Source organism: Prionailurus bengalensis, chromosome B4 (assembly GCF_016509475.1).
Source record: "Prionailurus bengalensis isolate Pbe53 chromosome B4, Fcat_Pben_1.1_paternal_pri, whole genome shotgun sequence".
Lineage (NCBI taxonomy): Eukaryota > Metazoa > Chordata > Mammalia > Carnivora > Felidae > Prionailurus > Prionailurus bengalensis.
Genome location: NC_057358.1, coordinates 72,247,202 through 72,268,423, shown reverse-complemented (window position 1 = coordinate 72,268,423; position 21,222 = coordinate 72,247,202). Strand labels below are relative to the sequence as shown.

The following is a 21,222-nucleotide window of genomic DNA, read 5'->3' as shown; positions in this document are numbered from 1 at the left end:
TGGGTGGTGCTTATAAAAAGTATGTCAAAAGTTAGCAAGCTGGACAGTTAACTATGCATTTTCCTGTCTGTAAAATATGCCTTTTAAATGTTAAAAAAATATCACAGGACTAAACAAACATTAGTAAGAACGGAGGGCTCAGGTAAAAGCATGGCAAAGGGTTAATGGTAGTATCTCTTCTACTTGATCTCTGTGGCATTTATAAAGAAAATATTCCCAATTTGGAAGGAATGAGAGGCAATGGCTAAAACAGTTTAATAATGCAGTCACAGTGCCTGCTGGACTTCAGTCATGTATGAAAGATCCTAACACATAGAAGAAACAGGATTTTTAAATAGTAAATGAAAACAGCATTCACATCCATTTCTTTCTGCCCTAGCAACTGAAAACAAAACAAGTTTTCATTTGCATATTCCCTATTACTTACTCCATTACCAGGGTACTCGCTATTTACAGAGAAGGACTTGTAGAGGGTGATTCTCTGGTATTAGGATTTCTCAAGAGGAAAATCCCTGAGGGAGCACACCAGGGTTCCTGTGGGGCTTCCCCACCCTCACAGAAATTCTGATTCATGTCTCAGGGGCTTGGTTAGAACTCCCAGCCAAAGTCAGTCACTTTGAATGAGTCACATCCCTTAGCAAAGCAGGGCAGGATGGCTGGAGAACCAGTCCCTGGCTGAAAATCCAAGAAAGGTGTTCTTTGCTAGCTCCCTGACCCATTCCAGTCAGGAGAGGAAAAGGTGGAGCACGGGGGCGGGGGGGGAGGGAGATGTACCTGCACCTTCTTGTTCCTCCTCCTCCTCTGTCAACACAGGGAAACTGCGCAGAATCGCTGCAGCCCAACCTCTCAGCCCCTTCTTTAACTTAAGAAAGGGAGAATAGCGTGCTAAATTGAGCTATAAAGGAAGAATTAAAGGAACTGGGAGTGACCTACTGGATTTTGTGGGTTTCCAACCCAGTGCTAATAGTTTGGCCAATGTACCAAGAATAAAGGGGCACAGGACCAAACAGCAACAAAGTTGCTCGCTTTCTCAAGTGCACTAACAGCTGTAGAAATCAGTAATGAACAAAGCTTCCTCAGGGAAGACTGCCCCAGCACAGCACAAGTGGAGTTGTGAGCCTGAAAACATTTGTGGTGTTTTACACATTCATCTAATGTACATCTTGAGCCTTCTCATAGACCTACTTTCTGAAGATTCCAGTCTAAGGCCATGTTATTTTTAGAGTTATGAGAACAACAGCTGCACATGTCATCCCCCAGTGACGGCAACTGGCTTTGGAAACACCCGAGTCCTGTTCTCAGCTGTGCCATCCTGCTTGAGTCTCTTTTCACAATCTTTAAATATAATTTGCTGGTAATCTGTAGGCATGTTTGTCTTCCCTGCCAGTCAGCCTACTCATTGAGGGCAGAGGCCATTTCTGGCTTGTGTACTGCTGAATTCCTAGCACAGAGCATAATGCCTGGCATGTAGACGGTGCTGAATAGACATTAGGTAAATGAATGGATATTTCTGCAGGCATTTTGGGGCTTTATTTTATCACTTACTAAAAAACAAGCTTCGGGGCGCCTGGGTGGCGCAGTCGGTTGGGCGTCCGACTTCAGCCAGGTCGCGATCTCGCGGTCTGTGGGTTCGAGCCCCGCGTCGGGCTCTGGGCTGATGGCTCAGAGCCTGGAGCCTGTTTCCGATTCTGTGTCTCCCTCTCTCTCTGCCCCTCGCCCGTTCATGCTCTGTCTCTCTCTGTCCCAAAAATAAATAAACGTTGAAAAAAAAAATTAAAAAAAAAAAAAAAAAGAAAGAAAACAAGCTTCATTAAAGATGGAATTTTTTTTTTAATTTTTTTTTAACGTTTATTTATTCTTGAGACACAGAGAGACAGAGCATGAACAGGGGAGGGGCAGAGAGAGAGGGAGACACAGAATCTGAAACAGGCTCCAGGCTCTGAGCCGTCAGCCCAGAGCCCGACGCGGGGCTCGAACTCACGGACCGCGAGATCGTGACCTGGCTGAAGTCGGACGCTTAACCGACTGCGCCACCTAGGCGCCCCTAAAGATGGAATTTTATCTAGTTCTGTACCCTCCAACCTTTTAAATAGTACATGACCCACAAGAGGTCTTCAGTAAATATTTTCTGAATTAATAAAGATTGCGAGAAGAGATCAATCTAGTGCTCTGAGTTAAATGAAATCTCTATGCACATGACTTTTTAAAAGAGCAATAGTCCTGATTTATGAAGACCACTAGTAGCAAATTCTGCAATCAGCCTTCAAAGGGATTTTTGTATGTGTGCCAAATAACTTAGCCAAGATTGTGATTGAACTCTTCAAAATAAGTATCCTGGAGTATGAAACAAGCCACTAGCCACAGTTTAGGCAACTGTAACTCTCAGGAAAACCATGATTACCCCATTGCTCAAAAGGCATTTGCTGTGTTGCTTGCCCTTAGAGTAGATGACAAGGCCTGTTAGAAATGTTCACATCTCCTCTGTGATTTGTAAGCTGCAATGTACTCATTATAGAAGTATGCACCCCACAGGTACTATATACTATTTAAATTTAAACAGATGAAAGAAATATGGGACAGTCTGGCAATCTTCTGGATGGAATATAGGTTGAAATCCATGGGCAATAAGAACTGCAATTCCAAGTGCAGTAACCAAAAGATGAAATTTTAACTTTAATTGGAAAGTCAATTCTATCAACACTTAACTATAAAGAAATTTTAACTCTGGTTGGGGATAAAAACAGCCTTCCTGGGGTGCCTGGGTGGCTCAGTTGGTTGACATCTGACTCTCAATTTCAGTTCAAGTCATGATCTCAAGGTGTGGGATGGAGCCCCACATCAGGCTCTGCACTGAGTGTGGATCCTGCTTGAGGTTCTCTCCCTCTCTCTCTCTCTCCCTCCCTCCCCCCACCCCTTTGCCTTTCCCCCTGCTCACACACTCATGCTCTCTCAAAAAACAAAACAAAACAAAACAAAAAAATAGGCTTCCTCCTTTCATCTTGCTTTGGTCTACCCAGATGAAATGGCATATCTAATTTTTTTAGGGCTGATGCTGCTGGAAGGGGTCTGACGGGGTTAAGTTCTGACAACTGGATATAGGCTGAATCATTCCCAAACCTCAAAAACACAAAAAGAAAAATGTTATTTCATATACCTATTTTGCAAATTAGGTAAGGATTATTTTATTTTATATCACTAAATTCAAAACAATTCAAACCATAAAGTTAATGATTTCTTCGTGTGCTCTTGTCTTCAGTTGTATCATTTTGCTCTGTATCATTTATATCTTAACAGTTTTTATTGACTTCAAATTTTCTAATAATACTTAATGAAGAGAAATTTTAGCCCTGTGGGCAAATTAGACATTTTAGAATTTCTCCATTTAAAATAACTGACCATTCAAGTGATATTACATATTTTAAAACTACATATTTTATTAAAGGTTTATTTTATCAAAATTTCACATGCTCAATATCAAGAACACCACTCTTTAGACTGTAATACAAGATATTTTTAAAATCTTAAGTTTGCTAGATTAAAAAATGTTCTTATTTCTTTCACATTTTCTCTAGTGTAAAGACTATCAAAGTAGCATTTAAATTTCCATTATGAACCTTTATACTATATTCTTTTACCTTTCTTACTAAAATTATATACATTCCAAGGGATGATACACTTATATTGTGACACTTACCTACTGGAAAATCTAACTTAAGTTACGCCAGTCATTTTTACTGTATTTCCCCATTTTTGGTTGTTTTTTAATGACTCTATTGTTGGTCTACTATGTGCCAGGAACTGTCCCTTGTCCTTTCATATACAGTATATTAATATATTTAATATACTAAACCTTCTAACAATTCTATAATATAAGTATCATTCCCCCTTCTATATTATCTCTATGACATTTTTCTGATCTGGAAACCAAGGCTCCAAAGTTATAAAGACCTGTCCAAGGATCAGCCTATATACAAGGGCCTATGTTTCCAATCTAGTCCTTCTCTAATCAGTATGTTTCGGGGTGCCTGGGTAGTTCAGTCAGTTAAGCATCCGACTCTTGATTTCAGTTCAGGTCATAATCTCATGGTTTGTGAGCTCAAGCCGCACGTCAGGCTGTGTGTGGACAGTGTGGAGCCTGCTTGGGATTCGCTAGCTTGCTCTCTCTCTCTCCCCATCTCTCTGCTTCTCCCCTGCTCACGCTCTCTCTCTCTCAAAATAAACTTAAAAAAACCCTCAACAATACATTTTTATTATAAAAAATAAATATCTTTCATCAATTTAGTCATTTAGTAATAATTTACTGATCTCCTGGCATGTGCCCAACGCTGTGCTGCTCAATGAGGGGACAGTTCTCAACATGCTCACAGTTTAATGAAAAAGACAAAAACAGGGGCACCTGGTGGCTCCGTCAATTAAGCGTCCAACTCTTGGTTTCAGCTCAGGTCATGATCTCGCAGTTTGTGAGTTCAAGCCGCGCATCAGGCTCTGAGCCGATAACGTGACGTCTGCTTAGGATTCTCTGTCTCCCTCTCTCTGCTCCTCACCCACTTGCTCTCTCTCTCTCTCTCTCAAAATAAATAAGTAAATAAACATTAAAAAAAAAAAAGACAAATACAATGAGCTATATAAATGGAAGGTACAGCCTTGGGAGAAAGGTTAAAACCTCTAGTGGAAAACAAGAGAGGTAAACCTGGGTTGAGATACGAGTAAAAACAGCTATCCATAATATTGGCATCATTAGCATCTAATTATGGAGGCTTTCAGTGTGTCAAGTATCACAACCCTACAAAGTTAAGATTTTTTTAATTGTGTCATTATTGACACAGTCACCCTAGAAGTCAGTTCTAACAGTAGCTCCACTGTGCAGAGGGGAACATTATGTTAATCACTCAAGGTCACACAGCTAGTGAATGACTGGGCTAGAATTTGAATCACCTCTGTGTAAAACTGAAGTGTAAACGGTAGGGGTCTTTATCTCTGTGCAAGCCCATCTGTCCGATGGGAACACTGGGCCAGAGGTCGAACACAGGACTCTAAGGAGAAGGATGGTCAAATGAGGAGCAGGAAGAGGAGCCAATGGAAGATAAACAAAAAGGAACACAGGCCAGCAGAGAGGCCCATTTCTTCCTCACCATAGACAGCCACGGTATGAGATGCCAGTCCACACCCTCAACCAAAGTAAGGCAATCTATAACAGATAGATGGCAGAAGTAATCTTTCAACATAGGAAAGAGTCATCCTTTTCTTTTAAGCTCCAGTATAATTACCTCTAATCAAATTTAGGTTTTCACCTGTAAATCCAAAGGCATGAAAAGAGCACTTTTGGGGCACCTGGATGGCTCAGTCAGTTAAGCTTCTGATTTAGGCTCAGGTCATGATCTCACAGTTCATGAATTCGAGCCCCATGTTGGGCTCTGTGCTGACAGTTCAGAGCCTGGAGCCTGCTTGGGATGCTGTGTTTCCCTCTCTCTCTGCCCCTCCCCCCTTCTCAAAAATAAACATTAAAAAAATTTTTTTTTAATAAAAAAAGAAAAAAGCACTTTCACCTGATCCCTAATACCTAGACTTATCCAGGGCTTTGAGGGGAGAGGGTGGATCCCTCAGACAGGGAAACAAAGGTCCAGGTCTCTCCCGTTCCCCTTCAGACCCACATGGATGTAGCTTCCCAAGGCATCCCCAAAACCATCAGAGAGTGGGGTTTGGGTGTGCTGGAATAACAAGGTAGCTGAGAAGGTCCTCGCTCAGGACACAAGGTCATTTCCAATTCTAAAGACATTTAGAAAATGAGGGGCCAATACTGACTGCCTGCATATACAATGGTCAAGAACTGGGGTGAGGGCAATGGGAAGGATATAGAGTCAAAAAATTTTTTTTAATATTTATTTTGAGATTGAGATGGAGGGGAGAAAGAGAATGAGCAGGGGAGAGGCAGAGAGAATCCCAAGCAGGCTCCTCACTGTCAGTGCAGAGCCCAACATGAGGCTCAATCCCATAAACTGTGAGATCATGACCTTAGCCAAAATCAAGAGTCAGATGCTCAATCTACTGAGCCACCCAGGAGCCCCATGTCAAATGGGCTTTTAGTATAAAGTCAACAACCATGCCCACCATGTGCCACATGACTGCCCTCCCTTCACTGAATGGAGAACATCTCTGAGTGATCTTCCATGTTTCCACATCTCAGTAGTAGTACCAGAGTCATGGAGAACCCTGACCACTGAGAATCTCATCATTGATCTTCCTCTCCTCTGTTCTACAATATTCAATTGGTAATAAAAGCTATTTACTTCCTACTTAAATGTCTCCTTCCTCACCTACAGCACATACAATTATCTGGTGACACACAGGAGCACACATACGTGGGCTAGAACTGCCTGACAGCAATTAGAGAATGGGATAAGCCACAGGTACTCCCGATGGAAAAACAATTCCTAAATTTATGAAGCATTTACTGGGAGCCTACTAAGTGTCAGCCCTTAGGATTTTTTGCTAGGATTCCCTGAGAGAATTTGGAGGACACTGTCCATCTGTCTGAAGATCTGTGAGAGGAAAAAACACACACAATAACTATCTCTTTGCAGAACCCACATGCTATTCTTCAACTCCTTTATCTTTAAACACATGTGCCTGCAGCACAGCCACTGTCATGATCATCCTTAACCTGACACTTAGTGGGCATTTTCTGCACGCATAATGTGACACAAGCAACACAGAACAGACAGCAATGTTTATGAGGAAAGGACTTAGAGATCTCTGAGGTTAAGGGTAGCCATTTCTTACACTGGAATTAAAATAAAATAAAATAAGATTATCTTTTTTAAAAAATTAAAACAGTAGCCATTTCCATGACTGCTTTTAAATATATGAATTCATTATGATGGTGACACTGTAAGTGCCACTCATGGAGTGTGACTGGAAATACCTAGCACTGTACATATACCTTGCATCCTTCTAGCAACCCCATGGGGCTGAAGAAACAGGCTCAGAAAAGCCAAGAAACTTGCCTCAGGCTTGCAAAGCCAACCACAAATTCAGGTCTTCTGACTGCCAGCCCTTCCTTTCCCACTCCCCATTTCTCTTCTCCTGATCTCCCAACTCTGCATCAACACTGCTTTCACAAACTCTCCCTCCCCCTGCCCTCCTCTTCAGGGATTCACTTTCCACCCTTTCTCTTTAAAATCTCTTACTTTTCCTAGGTAGCATCTACCATCAGTCAATTTATGCTATTTCTTCATTATTTGTATCACTTAGAAACAATAGTCGGTCTTGTTTGTTGATTTTTCTTTTATTACTAAGAGGATCGGGGGGGACTGGGTGGCTTGGTCAGTTAAGCCTCCGACTTTGGCTCGGGTCATGATCTTATAGTTCCTGAGTTCAAGCCCCGCATCAGGCTCTGTGCTGCCAGCTCAGAGCCTGGAGTCTGCTTCAGATTCTGTAGCTCCCTCTCTCTCTGCCCCTCCCCCCACTCACACTCTATCTCTCCCTCTCTCCAAGATAAGTAAACATTAAAAAAAATCTTTTTTCTTAAAAGAGGACCTTTTACACAAATTAAGCATCTAAGACTTGTTTATTTAATAAGTAACAGTAGGAAGAAATAAAATGATACAAATGAAAAAAATTATTGTATAATATACCTATTATATATAAACTTGTAAAATAATGTTAAAGGTCTGAGTTCTATATGTCAGAAGGGTGTATAATTCTTGTTTAGAATTTAGTTTTCTTAAAATCTAAGCACAAATCAGAGAAAAAAAACATACTTAAGGTTGTGTCTATATAATGCCACGAGAAAAATTTTGCCATCATTTTGTCTGTGCCAAGCCAAAGATTATTTTTCAAATATCTAGATAGAATGTCTGGAGAAATTGTGATAAATTCAATTATACAAATACAATCTCAGTTTATATAAAACAAGCTTTATAAACAGGCCTATGATTTGCATAATTGTACTATGCACAAGAACATCTATTTGCACGCCTGACCAATGGCTAACGTTCTGCCAAGGTTAAAATTAAAATTATAAAAAAGATAATTTTAAAGATCCGTATCCTTTTCCTTCCAATTTCAAGTATTTGTATTTTTAAATAATGTGGGAAACGGTAGAGTTTCAATGTCCTAGATTACAAGCATTAAATATAAAACAACATCTGGGTTTCACCAAAGAATAGATTTTCTTTCATTCGGATTTTTACCTACTGAATAACTGCCTGCAGCTAGCTCTCCCAGTCAGCATTTGGACCCGTAGCCAGAGCAGTAGTAAAGACCATGGCAGAGAAAGTTGCCTATCAACCCTTCGACTAGTCTCCTATGCAAACGTTCCATCTGATATTTTGGCTGAGGAGTATCTGAATTGCTCTTTGGTACACATCCACAATATGCTATTGTTGACATTTGCATCCAGTATTTCTTCAATAGGCTACTTCTTGGGATGGAGTCTAATTAATTTTAGTTGCAGTATTATAAAGCAAGGCAAAACTAAAGGAAGAGCAGTAATAATGATAACGACTTGAGAGAATCACTTGATTGCATGAAATTTTCACAATCTCTGTCTTTACATGAGTTACCAGTCAAGAAGTACATTTCCTTGGTTGAAAGTAATTGGAAATGATGTTTTTCTGTTCTAAAACTGGTGATTTTTCCACAGACTCAGGCCTGTATCAAAAAGCGGATCAAGCTGGGGCGCCCAGGTGGTTCAAAGGGCTGAGTGGCTCACATAAGAGCTCTGCTCAGGTCATGAACCTGATGGTTCATGAGTTGGGGCCCACCATCAGGATCTGCGCTCACAGCATGGAGCCTGCTTTGGATCCTCTGTCTCCCTCTCTCTGCCCCTCCCCTGTGCTCTTTCTCTCTCAAAGATGAATAAATGCTAAAGAAAAAAAAAAGCAGATCAAGCCTTAATCTACAGCATACAAAGCTTCCATTAAAACCTTAAAACCAGTCCCTCAGCAAATGTTTGTTGAGTATCTACTATGTGAAAAGCATGATATGCAGGCTGTGAAGTACAAAGGTAAGACAGCACTTCTCCCTCTAAGACTATATAAGCTTTACCTTCAGATGTATGATTGAATCAGCTAGAATACAAAACACAAAACTGATAAGCACCGATAACAGAAGAAAACCTCAATTATTAGCTGGAGTAGAAACCTTTATGAAAATGTAATCATTTTAATCTAAAATGCTACAAACACCCTTTGAAAGTTTAAGACCAACTTTTAACTTCAAGCTAGATTGCGAGATTCTTAATAATGTATTATAATCTCCCTTCAAGAATGTCAGAGTTTAAATATCTGACAGAAACCTTCACAGGAGCCTTTGGTCTACATTTACTGGTTTCCAAAAGGAAAACACACACACACATACACACACACACACACACACACACACACACACGGCAATCAACATAAATGACTATTGAAACTACTGGATAAAAAAGAAAGGAATGTCATGTGGAACTTTTTTAGAGCTGTGTTTGTGTCAGGTTTAAACAACAATGGGAATTATAAAAGGAGACAAGAAACCTTTTGGAAAGCAATTCTTGGACTTGAAAGTTAGAACACATAAGATAAATTGTGACTAAGGACTTGAAACTGAAAGTAACAGGTTTATAAAACAAAAAAAAAAAGGACAAAACTATACTCAAAGAAAAAAGTATAAGGATAGTTTACTTTGTTTTGTTTGTTAACTATCATTCTCCTGGTAGAGAATATAATATATATCTATGATCCCTTTGCCAGAGCAAATAAGGCAAAGGTAGCACCAAAGCTTACTTTCTAAGAAATCACATTTAAGAATGCTGGAGCCACACTGTCCTAGCCCCAGCCCCTTATCTCTTTCTCATCCCTCCCAGGGCTGGTATCTGGAGTCCCTGCAGCGAGAATCTCCTTGGTACCACCACTACCCAGGTACACATCTTGATTACAGCATTAATCACAGACTTACTGCAATTATCTATTCATGTCTCTGCCTCCTTCTGAGATAGTGAGGTACTGGTGGGTCAAGGACCCAGGAACCTGGCAGAGTAGGTACAATCAACATTGTTATAACAGATAGTAGGGAATCTCAAAGTGCCATGGAAGGGAATTCTACTAGAGCCATAAAACCACTCAGCAGAATGTTAATCAAATTATTTAAAAAGAGCAATTCACTTGATTCTTTCAATAATGCTTGGCTTGGCTTCTACTCAATAGCAAGCACCATTCTAGGCATGAGGGACATAGCTTGGAACACAAAACACACAAGACACCTGCCTTCAGGGAGCTTATGATATGTTAGAGGCAGGTGAGGAAGAGAAATTGTTTTTTAATTATAGCAATGAATGTCTACAATGTTTGGGATATTTTGCATGATCTCTAGAAGGCTCAGATGACCTAGTTCCAATGCAAGAAATTTACACTCTAGCTGTGCAGATAAAGATAATGAACAACAAAGACAAAATACAAAGTGAGTGCTGATTGTGTAGCACAGAAAAAGAAGGGGTGCGACAATTCATTAGTGGGCACTTTGGACAATGAAGATCAGTAACAGTTTTCCGGGTTTTGGAACAGCCTCCTCCTGAAAAACAGAGGAGGTAAGTCTGGTATTACCAAAGAAAGGAATTGGTCTGAGCTAAAGCAGAGGGGAAAAGTATTAAGACTTGCTGGAACAATAGAAGTTCCCCCCCCCTGCACACCTGCCACCACTTTCTACCTAATCACTCAGCTGAAGTCTAAGAGTCACGATGTTTCTGGAAGCCATGGGTCTGATGCCTCGGAGATGTCACCTCTTTCCTAAACTCTCAGACCACTCCCCTCTATTCCCATGGCCACTACAGGCATTTCCAAACCCAACTGCTAGAAAGACTTACTTCTACAATGTCCCCTCTCCAATCCCATTTTCCAACATGCTGCCAGGGAGATCTTTTCCTAAGGCAAATTTGATCCCATCACTCCTTTCCTTAAAATCTTTCAGTAGCTCCAAATCCTGAATCCTTAAAACATACAGAGGCTTCTTCATGGTGTGGCCCCTGCCTGCCTCCCTAGCCTTGTAGCGGCTGCCTTCCACCACAGGGAACTATGTGGAAATCCAGACTCTCCTTCTGCTATGCCACTGCACCCGCCTGGTCCTTCAGTACCCAGCCCAGCAATCTCTTCTGTGAAAATGCCTCCCATTATCCTCCCACAGCTGTGTACATACCTCAGTAATAGCACTTCCTGCAAGTGACTGGTTCCATCGAACCTACTTCTCCACGGCCAAGGGGTGCAACACTTATTTTTAGTTTCCCAACACCCAGCCCAGCACCTAATCCTGGACCTGGCACAGAAAGTTTTCTCAGTTAATACTGACTAAGCAAAACTGAGGCTAGGACCACATTTGTAGGTGATTAAGCAAACTTTATAGTGAAGGGATAGAAATCATGAAGAAGTCTCTGTAAAAATGCAAAAGCGAAAAGGGAGACAATGACACTTGAGAGATACAGCTGGACCATCATCACTCGGAGGTGATGGGCTTCTTCCTACAACTCCCCCAAATCAATGACATGACCATCAGCTGTGGGGATCAGAGAGTTAAACTCTATCATAAACAGACGGGGATCCCAAAGCAACCAGCCAAGCATCTAAACAAAATCTTTTTGCCTGAACTACATGACTTATTCCTGAGAACACTTTTTCTCTCTAAGCGAAGTCTGAACCATAGAAATGCAAAAGCAAAACAACCACACACATACGCAAAATAAAACAGCACACAAAATATCTACATTTTGGCCGTAAAAGAGTTTTCTGTCACTTTCTACACGAACAGGAAGAAATGTTGCATTCTACTCACTGATTAAAGGCCGGGAGGAGGGAGAAAGGCAGCCAGGAATGCTCTTCTGCACACCAAGTGCACAAAACCTGCCTTGCCATGTGATCTCCACCAGCATGAGTGAAATAAGGGCTAAAAGTCACATATTTCCTGCCACCAGTGCCCAGGGATCACAACTGCATTCGGTTGCTGGAGCTGATTTAGAAAATAAGTGGTCTTTTGAAAAAATGCTCTTATACCAACAGGCTGCCTCATTCACAAACCTCTGGGACCAATTTCTGGTGGCAAGGAGTTAAGCAAATATGGAAAAGACGCTCATAGTAACATTTACCATCTTTGATTCTTTAGACAGGTTCGTGTCAAACAAGGAGGTAATCCTTACACTTAAAGCACTGAATAGTGCTTTAAAGGTAAAGGTAAGCAGAAACCCACTGGCGGGGGGGGGGGGGGGGAGCCCTAAGTCCCAGTCCACTACAGGAACACTTCCATATATGTATGTAAAACATTCATATGATATAACCAGGGACCACATCTAGTTTAAAAAGATTCTCTTTTCATCCTTTGTAAATTAGCTGATGATAAATGTTTTACTCAGGAACTATGTCAAAAATAACTCTATTGTTCTGAATTATAAAGTTAATATTGATAGAGGGATTACGTAGAAATCTTCAGTACCTGAGTGGATTTTAAATTATACAACTATCAGTAATGACAAGTACTAGGAGAAAGATGTCAACAGCTTAACCATAGTTCTGCATATGAAACTAGGGGCACAAGTTAAAATTATAATCGTCATTTCACCACAACCTCCCCTAAGTTGAAAATTACAATTATAATGGGGCGCCTGGGTGGCGCAGTCGGTTGAGCGTCCGACTTCAGCCAGGTCACGATCTCGCGGTCCGGGAGTTCGAGCCCCGCGTCGGGCTCTGGGCTGATGGCTCAGAGCCTGGAGCCTGTTTCCGATTCTGTGTCTCCCTCTCTCTCTGCCCCTCCCCCGTTCATGCTCTGTTTCTCTCTGTCCCAAAAATAAATAAACATTGAAAAAAATTTAAAAAAAAATTACAATTATTTTGTAAAAGGCTATATACCATCAGCCTACTTCTAACCTTTAAAAAAAAGACTTACCTGTTTTACAATGTCATAAACTTTCTTTTTTAAAATTTTTTTTTTTCAACGTTTATTTATTTTTGGGACAGAGAGAGACAGAGCATGAACGGGGGAGGGGCAGAGAGAGAGGGAGACACAGAATCGGAAACAGGCTCCAGGCTCTGAGCCATCAGCCCAGAGCCCGACACGCGGCTCGAACTCCTGGACCGCGAGATCATGACCTGGCTGAAGTCGGTCGCTTAACCAACTGCGCCACCCAGGCGCCCCATAAACTTTCTATTGACATGGTAAGCATTTCCACTTGATATAAAATCACTGCAATCCACATTGAGTTTGTATAACAAACAAAAATTGTGGAGACCTACTTAAATGATATCTGTTGCCTAACATAAAATAATGTTGAATTGACCCCTACACACAGTAAAGTAATAATATCAGTAGCCCACAGAGGGAGGGGTGATGGAGGGATAGAGATACTTAACTTTCTAAATATTTTTTTTAAATTTTTTATGTTTATTATTTATTTTTGAGGGAGAAAGACAAAGCACAAGCAGAGGAGGGGCAGAGAGAGAAGGAGACACAGAATCTGAAGCAGGCTCCAGGCTCCCGAGCTGTCAGCACAGAGCCTGACGCGGGGCTCGAGCTCACGAACCACGAGATGAACCTAAGCTGAAGTCAGATGCAGGCACCCCGAGATATTTAACTTTTTAAAACATATTTACTGGTTGACTTGATAGAACCAGCATAAATTACATCTGTAATTAAAAAAATAAGGGGCACCTGGGTGGCTCCGTCGGTTAAGCGTCCGACTTCGGCTCAGGTCATGATCTCGCGGTCCGTGAGTTCAAGCCCTGCGTCGGGCTCTGTGCTGAATGCTCAGAGCCTGGAGCCTGTTTCAGATTCTGTGTCTCCCTCTCTCTCTGACCCTCCCCTGTTCATGCTCTGTCTCTCTCTGTCTCAAAAATAAATAAACGTTAAAAAAAAATTTTTTTTTTAAATAAAAAGTAAAAAGAACCAGCACACCTGGTTGGCTCAGTTGGTTCAGCAATGGACTCTTGATTTTTGGCTTAGGTCGTGATCTCATGGTTCCTGGGATCAAGCCCTGAGTTGAATGCTGTGCTGACAGTGTGGGGCCTGCTTGGGATTCTCTGTCTCCCTCTCTGACCCTCCCCTGGTCATGTGCGTGTGCTCGCTCTCTCAAGTAAATAAACTTAAATAAAAATAACCTATTGCCACACACTTAAGATAAATTTTATGATGCCTCATCTGGTAAACACAGACTAGACCAAAGTCGTTTTTTCTAAACTGAGATCTGTTGATGGCACAGTGGAACAAACAAAGGTCAGAGTCTCTTATTTCAGTTACCATTTGGGTTTTTACCCTATTTATTCACAATACTCAGTATAAACAGTGATGATACCTCACCATAACAGGCAAGAGTATTTTCCTATGAAATGGACTGTGCTAGTTTACTGTAACTTTTTACAGTCTGCTCCTATGATTTATATTTTTATGTAACTATGATTTACCAGTAAAGTCTGTTAAATAGTAGCATTATATATTATCTGACTGCTGGTGACCAGGTGGAAAGGGGATTAATCCACATAGGTCTTGCAAGTCAGAAAACCTGGTTTTGAATCTTTACTAGCTATGTGAAAAGCTAGGCAGATCAACCTGTGAGCTTCAGCTTTCTAATAAAAAAAACACTACTTGCTCCCTCCATCTCAATTGAGAACAATTATGCTAAATCGTGGAGCATAAGCTCCTCTATTCAATTTGTTCCTCATCAACAAGGAAATTACCACGTTCTCTTGATTTAAGTGAACAATACCTATAATAGCCAAGATATGAAAACTGTCCATCTATAGACGAATGGATAAAGATGTGTTTGTGTGTGTGTGTGTATATATAATAACCACCACCAGCACCATCCTCAACCTCCTCACCCTCGCATGTGGGCAATGGAATATTATTCAACCATGAGAAAGAAGGAAATCCTGCCATTTGGGACAACATGGATGGAACTTGAGGGCTTTATGCTAAGTGAAGTAAGTCTCACAAAGACAAATACTTATAGGTGAAATTGAATGGTGGAGGGGAGAAGATGTTGGTCAAAAGGCACAAACTTCCAGCCATAAGACAAGTCCTGGGGATGAAAGGTACAGCACAGTGGTTATAATTAATACTGTATCATGTAGTTGAAAGTTGCTAAGAGAGTGGACCTTAAATGCTGTCACCACAAAAAGGAAACAGTTACTTGTGAGTTGATGGAGGTATTGGTTAAAGCCATAGTGGTAATCATTTTGCAACATGTAACCGTATCAACTCAACGTGTTCTACACTTTAAACTTGCAAAATATTCTATGTAAATTGTAGCTCAATACAGCTGGAAAAAAAATAAAATGATAAAAAAAATAAAATGATAAAGAAAAACCACACCTAGCTCCTAGAATTAAGTTACTTCTAAAGTTGTTATTAGTGAAGAATAGGACTTCAGGATCTGAGCAGGAACTGTTTCGCTTTAAACTGATTTGGCGTGCAGGAAACAGACTCGGAGTCGCTGAACAGACCAGCACGGTAATTTAATTGCCAGTCTTCTGGAGAGACCCAATATGTCATCATTCCCTGACAGTGATGTTCTCCCTGCTCCTCCAATTGTTTTCCCCTTCCCCACCTCCTCCAATCCCTTTTGTTTGTTGCTGTAGTTATTTCACTCTTAAACAGCTCTCCCTTCGTTCCGTCTACAACTTCTAAACATTTTTAACTCAAACTAGAAATGATACACCCCAGGCTTGCCCCACCCAACCACTCCCCACCCCGCCAAGCGCCAGGGCCCTCTGGACTTGCAGGAAATGTTTAGAGATCCCCCCCAGCCCCACCCCGGACAAGGGCTTCTTCCTCCAATCACTTCCCCCGCGGGCTCTGCGGCTGAAAAAAGGATCCCGGGCTGCCACCCGCGGCCACAAATCAGTTACCGAGGCGCCCCACCCTCCCCCCAGAGCAGCTCCTTGCTTTCACTTTAAAGCGGATGCAGGTGGGTCACACCCCTGCTCTCTGAACGGGGCCGGGTCCCCAGTGCAGGTTCCAGGCGAAGGAAATGACCCAAAAGTTGCCGCTTCAGAGTCCACAGACTTCCCCGTATCCAGCACGAGTGCTCAGGCGCTGCGTCCGCGGCCCGCCCAGATCCTGCGGTCGGGGGCCCGTGCGCGCCCCGCGCCTCCCGGCCTCCACCGGGCGCCGACCCGCTGAGAGCCGAGCGGCGAAGCGGCCGCACTGCGGCCCCGGGACGGCGGTGCGGGCTCCCACCTCCCCGGCGCCCGCGGGTCCCCGCTAACCGCCCCCGCGCAGAGCGCAGCGCCCGCGCGCAGTCCCCAACTTCTTCCGGCCCCGGCCCACGCCGGAGAACCCCCCGCTCACCGATATCCCCGTCGTCGTCGTCCTCCTCCTCCTGATCCATTTCTAGCAGAACGTCCCTGGTCATCATTTGCATGGCTCCCCCAGAAGGCGGTTCCGAACTTGGAGCGAAGTTGGGGGCCCCCGGGCTCCGGAACACCGCGGCTCTGGCGGGGCCCTGCGTCCCGGCGAGGACCGCGGGGTGCTTCTGGCTCCCGGCTCAGGGCCCGCAGTGCCCAGCCCGCGCTCCTGGAAGCCAGCCGAGGCGGCCGCCGACCCGAGCCCTGCGCCCCAGACGAACCACTCGCCAGCCGAGCGGGGCCCGGCCACTGAGCATGCCCAGTGAGAGAGCCCGGGCTCGCTGCGGAATGATTAAACTTCCCCAGGGTTTATTGGGCTCTCAGAAGGAAGTCGGGACGCGAAAAGGAGTAGTCGGCGCTAGCGTTCTGCCCGCGAGTGACCTCGGGGAAGGGCGGAGGGGGGAGAGCACACGAGGGTGGGAGTGGACAGGGTTCCCCGAATTCTGCTCTAAGGTCATATATGGACACATACTGGGGCTTGCTTTCTTTGACGTGGGTTACTGCCTCTGCAGTAAACGCCACCACGTCTCAGGTGAAGAACCCTGAAGATGAGCACGCCAGAACGGGGTTAAAGGCTCCGTGGAGCCAATGGAGGATCTTCAAGCATCAATTACTCTGCTTCCAAAGTGAGGGAACGTGTATTCCACGGGGGGCAAGGGAGAGGGAGATTATACAGGAAAGAGGCAAACTCGTAGAGAATAAGCAACAGAAGAAAAAAGACAAAGAGTGAGAGAGAGGGCTCTAAAGAAGCGTGTTCACAAAAGGCAGGAAGATTTCCGCATAAAGAGAGGTAGGAGGCGAGAAAAGCGCCCCCTACCCCCGCCCGCGGGAGCACACGCAGGGAGTGGTCGCAAGAGGATCATCCTGCAGCCCGTTTGGACCATGAAAGCTCAGTCCTCCGTATCAAAAATGCAAACGAGGCCAAAGAACGCGACAATGGTTAGGTGCAAATTCTAAGGCGGGGCGGGGGGGGGGGGGGGGGACTATAATAACCAGAGGAAACAAAGAAAGTACTAAAGTAAAGTTGAGGCAGAGTGGAAGAATGTATTCCCGGAGACCAAAGGAAGCACTAAGACAAATACAAAGGGGTTTCTACTTTTAAGACACACGGGGGTACTTTGAACTGCAGGTTTCTGGGATTGTGAGTCTGCAGAACTGTTTTCAAAGAAGCTGACGAATTCAGATGGGTCCATTTTGACTTGTCAAAAGGGCTAGAAGTTATATTTGAGATCCTTGTTGCATTCATTGTCTAACACTTCCCATAGAAACTTGTTATATTTTTTCCACTAATGTAGCAGAATTATTATGATTATTATGATAACACTAAGTCTACTGTGCATCATATGCTCCCATATACTTATTTTTTGAGTTTCTGTATGAAAGAAATAAAGCATTGAGAGCAATCATAAGTGGAGAACAGCCATGAATATGCACCATAAGGAATGTGGAAATTACTTTTAAGAAAATATCCAGTATCTGAAGGGGGGAGGGCTGGGAGAATAAAGAAGAAAAAAAGAACAAGAAGGAGGGAAAAAAGAATGTTTTCTCTTAGTCAACTCTCTCCCCAAAGCTTTATGGGACCTACTAAAGTAGAAATTCCCGACACATTTTAGTGACATGATCAGTTATCACAATTTCCATTTAACAAATGTGTACATAGTGCTTTTTATGTGCCAACCATAGTGTTTTTAATGTTTTATAGTCATGCATTTAATCCTCATAACAACCCTAGGAGCTATTACCACGTTTACTCAAACACAGGATGACTGAATAATCCAAAATCAGTCACATATAGGAAGTAAGTGGCAGAGCTGGGGTTCTAACCCAAGCATCTAGAATCTGGGCTCTTGGCCATTTTATAAACCACTTCCAGAGACATTCTGAATCCGTTAAAAAAAAAAAATCACTTTTTTTTCCCCCATCAATTGTAAGCTTTTAAAGTCTCATCAACTTTGTGCTATAGTTCTCTCCCCAAATGGTCTGGTTTGTATGGCCTAAGACTGCTCAAATTCCATTAGTAGTTATAAAACTCTTGTGGTGGATTTTGTAACAGGTCCCATGAGTCATTTGAAATTCTTCATAGATTTTAGGGTTTACATTTTTGGTGCTTTATAAATGTTGCAGAGAGACATTGCTGGCCTTATATGTAAAGGTAACTGTTGTTGCTGGAAGGGAAATTAATTATTTACTTAGGTTACCTATGAGTCGATCATTGGTAAATTCCATTCTTTCATTCAATCTATTTTATTTCCTGTAGCTTCTCTCATGCAATATTTTTTTCCCAACTGAATAATATATGCTTCAAACATAATCAAGGTAATAGGCCTATGTAAGAACCACACCCTTGACCCTGAAAAACTATCATTATGTTGTGAATAGTTAGTGAAATAAAATGTGCCTAATAATATGTGGCCAGGTTATTGGATTTGCAAAGCTTTTCCAAATCAGGGGAGGTAGACCAAGTATTTTCTCCTTCATTGGTCTTCTGATTAATTACAACCTTTGCCTCACCACAGGATGCCCTTTCTCTGCCCATTTCTTAAATGTTGTTGCTTCTCTGGCTTTGATCCTGTCCCTTTTCCTTCTCATCTTTCCCTATTGAAGTCATTCAGTCTTACAAATTTACCATCTTTTCCAAACAGGGCCAGTTTCATGGGCATAGGAACAGTTCCATTACAGAGGTTCCTGAGCTCAAAGGGACTTAATGCTTGGGGTCTTAATGCTCTGTGGTTGCCAGCTTAAAATTCTTAATAACATTATCTTTGAATTTTTGTTTTATATCTGGAGTTCAGTGAGACAGAGAAGTGTGCTAGTTCTCATACAGTCCTGCCCCACACTGACTCTCTGTCTCCCAGGGATAGGGTCTCAGCCTTGCCCACGCTCCTTTTTGTCCTACGCAGGACCAGGACCACTAGCACCAAGAGGACGTAGGCACAGGCATAGGGAAGGTCGGGGTCATGTGCGTGCATCCATGGTGTCGTAAGCTGGGGCAGATGGCAGCTGTTCCTGCCCTAGAGTGGCAGTGCCACAGTGCACCCGCTGGGTGACCAGCAAGAGTGAGCCTCTTGCCCATCCTCTACCTAAGGGCATCCTGCATGGAAGTTGCAATCTCTTGGAGGGTGTCCCTTTAATGTGGTTTGGAGCCTAGAGTCCATGAGAAGGGGAGATACTTGGTTCCACTTCCCCACCTTCAGCCAGGGCATGGTCTGTCAGTCCTACAAATTGGTGGGAAGGGGATCTGGCAGCTGGTGGACCTCATGCGCTCTTTGAACAAGGAACCCTGCAAATTTTCATTTGCACTGGGCACTGCAAATTGTATAGCTGGTCCCGATTTCAAGGTCTTTGTTTCCAGCCCAGATCTCTCTTCTGTGTTGCAAATGGTATGCTTGGTTGCATGCTGGATATCTCCACTTGGCTATTTCTTAGACATTTCACATTTAGTGGGTCCAACATTCAATGTATAATTTCTGCCCCAATCCTCTTTCCCAAAATTTGGGAATGGCACAAACTAGTTACATAAGCCAATAATTTGAGAATCATTTTGACTTCTTCCTCTCTGTTATCCCCCATGTCCAATCAGTTACTTAATCTTATTACATATACCTCCCAGATATCACATCCTGTATCCACTGTTGCTTTGGTGCATAACTGCATAGCATGACATTTTAGCTAAAGAATGATGGAAGTAAGAGATTAAGACATAAAACTATCTAAGGGAATTAAGTTTTAGGCAGAAGGGAAAGCAAATGCAAAATTCCCAAGGAGAACCAGCAAAGAGGCTCAGTAGCTGTGGTATAATACATTTCTACCAAATTTAGCACCTCACAGCAACAAAAAACAGGCATCATCTCACACAATTTCTGTGGTTCAGGAACTCGGGAGCAAGGTAATCAAGGGGTTCTGGCCTAGGTTCTAACTTGTAGTCACAATGTCGGCCAAAGCTGCAGTCACCTAAAAACTTGACTAAGGTTCGAAATCTGCTCCTAAAATACTTCACTTTTGAATGGTGCTGCTTGTTAGCAGGACCTCAGTTCCTTCCTACACAAGCCTGTCTGTAGACCACTTGAACATCCTCATGACACAATCCTGTCTTCCCTGACGCAATGACTAATGCAAGAGAGTGGGCAAGATAGAAGCCACAACATCTTTTATGACCTCACCTTGGAAGTCACTCATTGTCATTTCTGCCACTAGTGACACAGGTCAATCAGTTCTACTTCCTGTGGGAAGGGTGTATACAAAAGCATGAATACCAGACACAGGGATCATTGGGAGCCATCTTGGAGGCTGTTGGTCCACTATCACTGTTGTATATATCATTCTTCATTCTTAGTTACTGAGAACAAACTATGCTGGCCACTTTCCTGGGTGTTGGGAATTCAATAGTAAAACCAAAAAGCAAAAACAGACAACATCTCTGCCATCATGACTTTCCACTCCAGTGGATAGAGACAAATAAGTAAGTACATGTCAGGAAATGATGGGTACTAGTGAGACAAATGCAGCAGGGCAAGAGTCATAGAGAGTGATGGTTGGGAGAAGGACTTTATAATGAATTGTTAGGAGAAGACTCTCTGATAAGGTGATATTTTAGCAGAGATCTGAAGAAAGTAAGGAAAAAACATGTAAGTCCCTGAGGAAACAGGTTTTTTAAAATTTAATTTATTTATTTTGAAAGAGAGAGTATGCTCATGCAAGGTAGGGGGAGAGAGAGAGAGAGAGAGAGAGAGAGAGAGAGAGAAACCCAAGCAGGCTCCACACTGTCAGCACAGGGGCAGATGCAGGGCTTGAACCTACAGGCCTGTGAGATCATGACCTAAGCCAAAACCGAGAGTCGGATATTCAACTGACTGAACCACCC

The 21,222-nt window shown here is 42.8% G+C and overlaps 1 protein-coding gene across 2 annotated transcripts in view; it reads right to left on the bottom strand.

Moving 5' to 3' along the window:
- Positions 1 to 17,115, bottom strand: part of ANO6 (anoctamin 6) — a 199,484-nt gene extending 182,369 nt beyond the window's left edge. Inside the window, exon 1 of one of the 2 annotated variants that reach the window (XM_043563491.1) lies at positions 16,306 to 17,115. In XM_043563491.1, coding sequence (XP_043419426.1) covers positions 16,306 to 16,378 — 73 coding nt within the window. In that variant the 5' untranslated portion in view covers positions 16,379 to 17,115. The remainder of the gene's footprint in view (positions 1 to 16,305) is intronic. The other variant, XM_043563490.1, reaches the window with a different exon arrangement.
- Between the last annotated feature and the right edge of the window lie 4,107 nt (positions 17,116 to 21,222).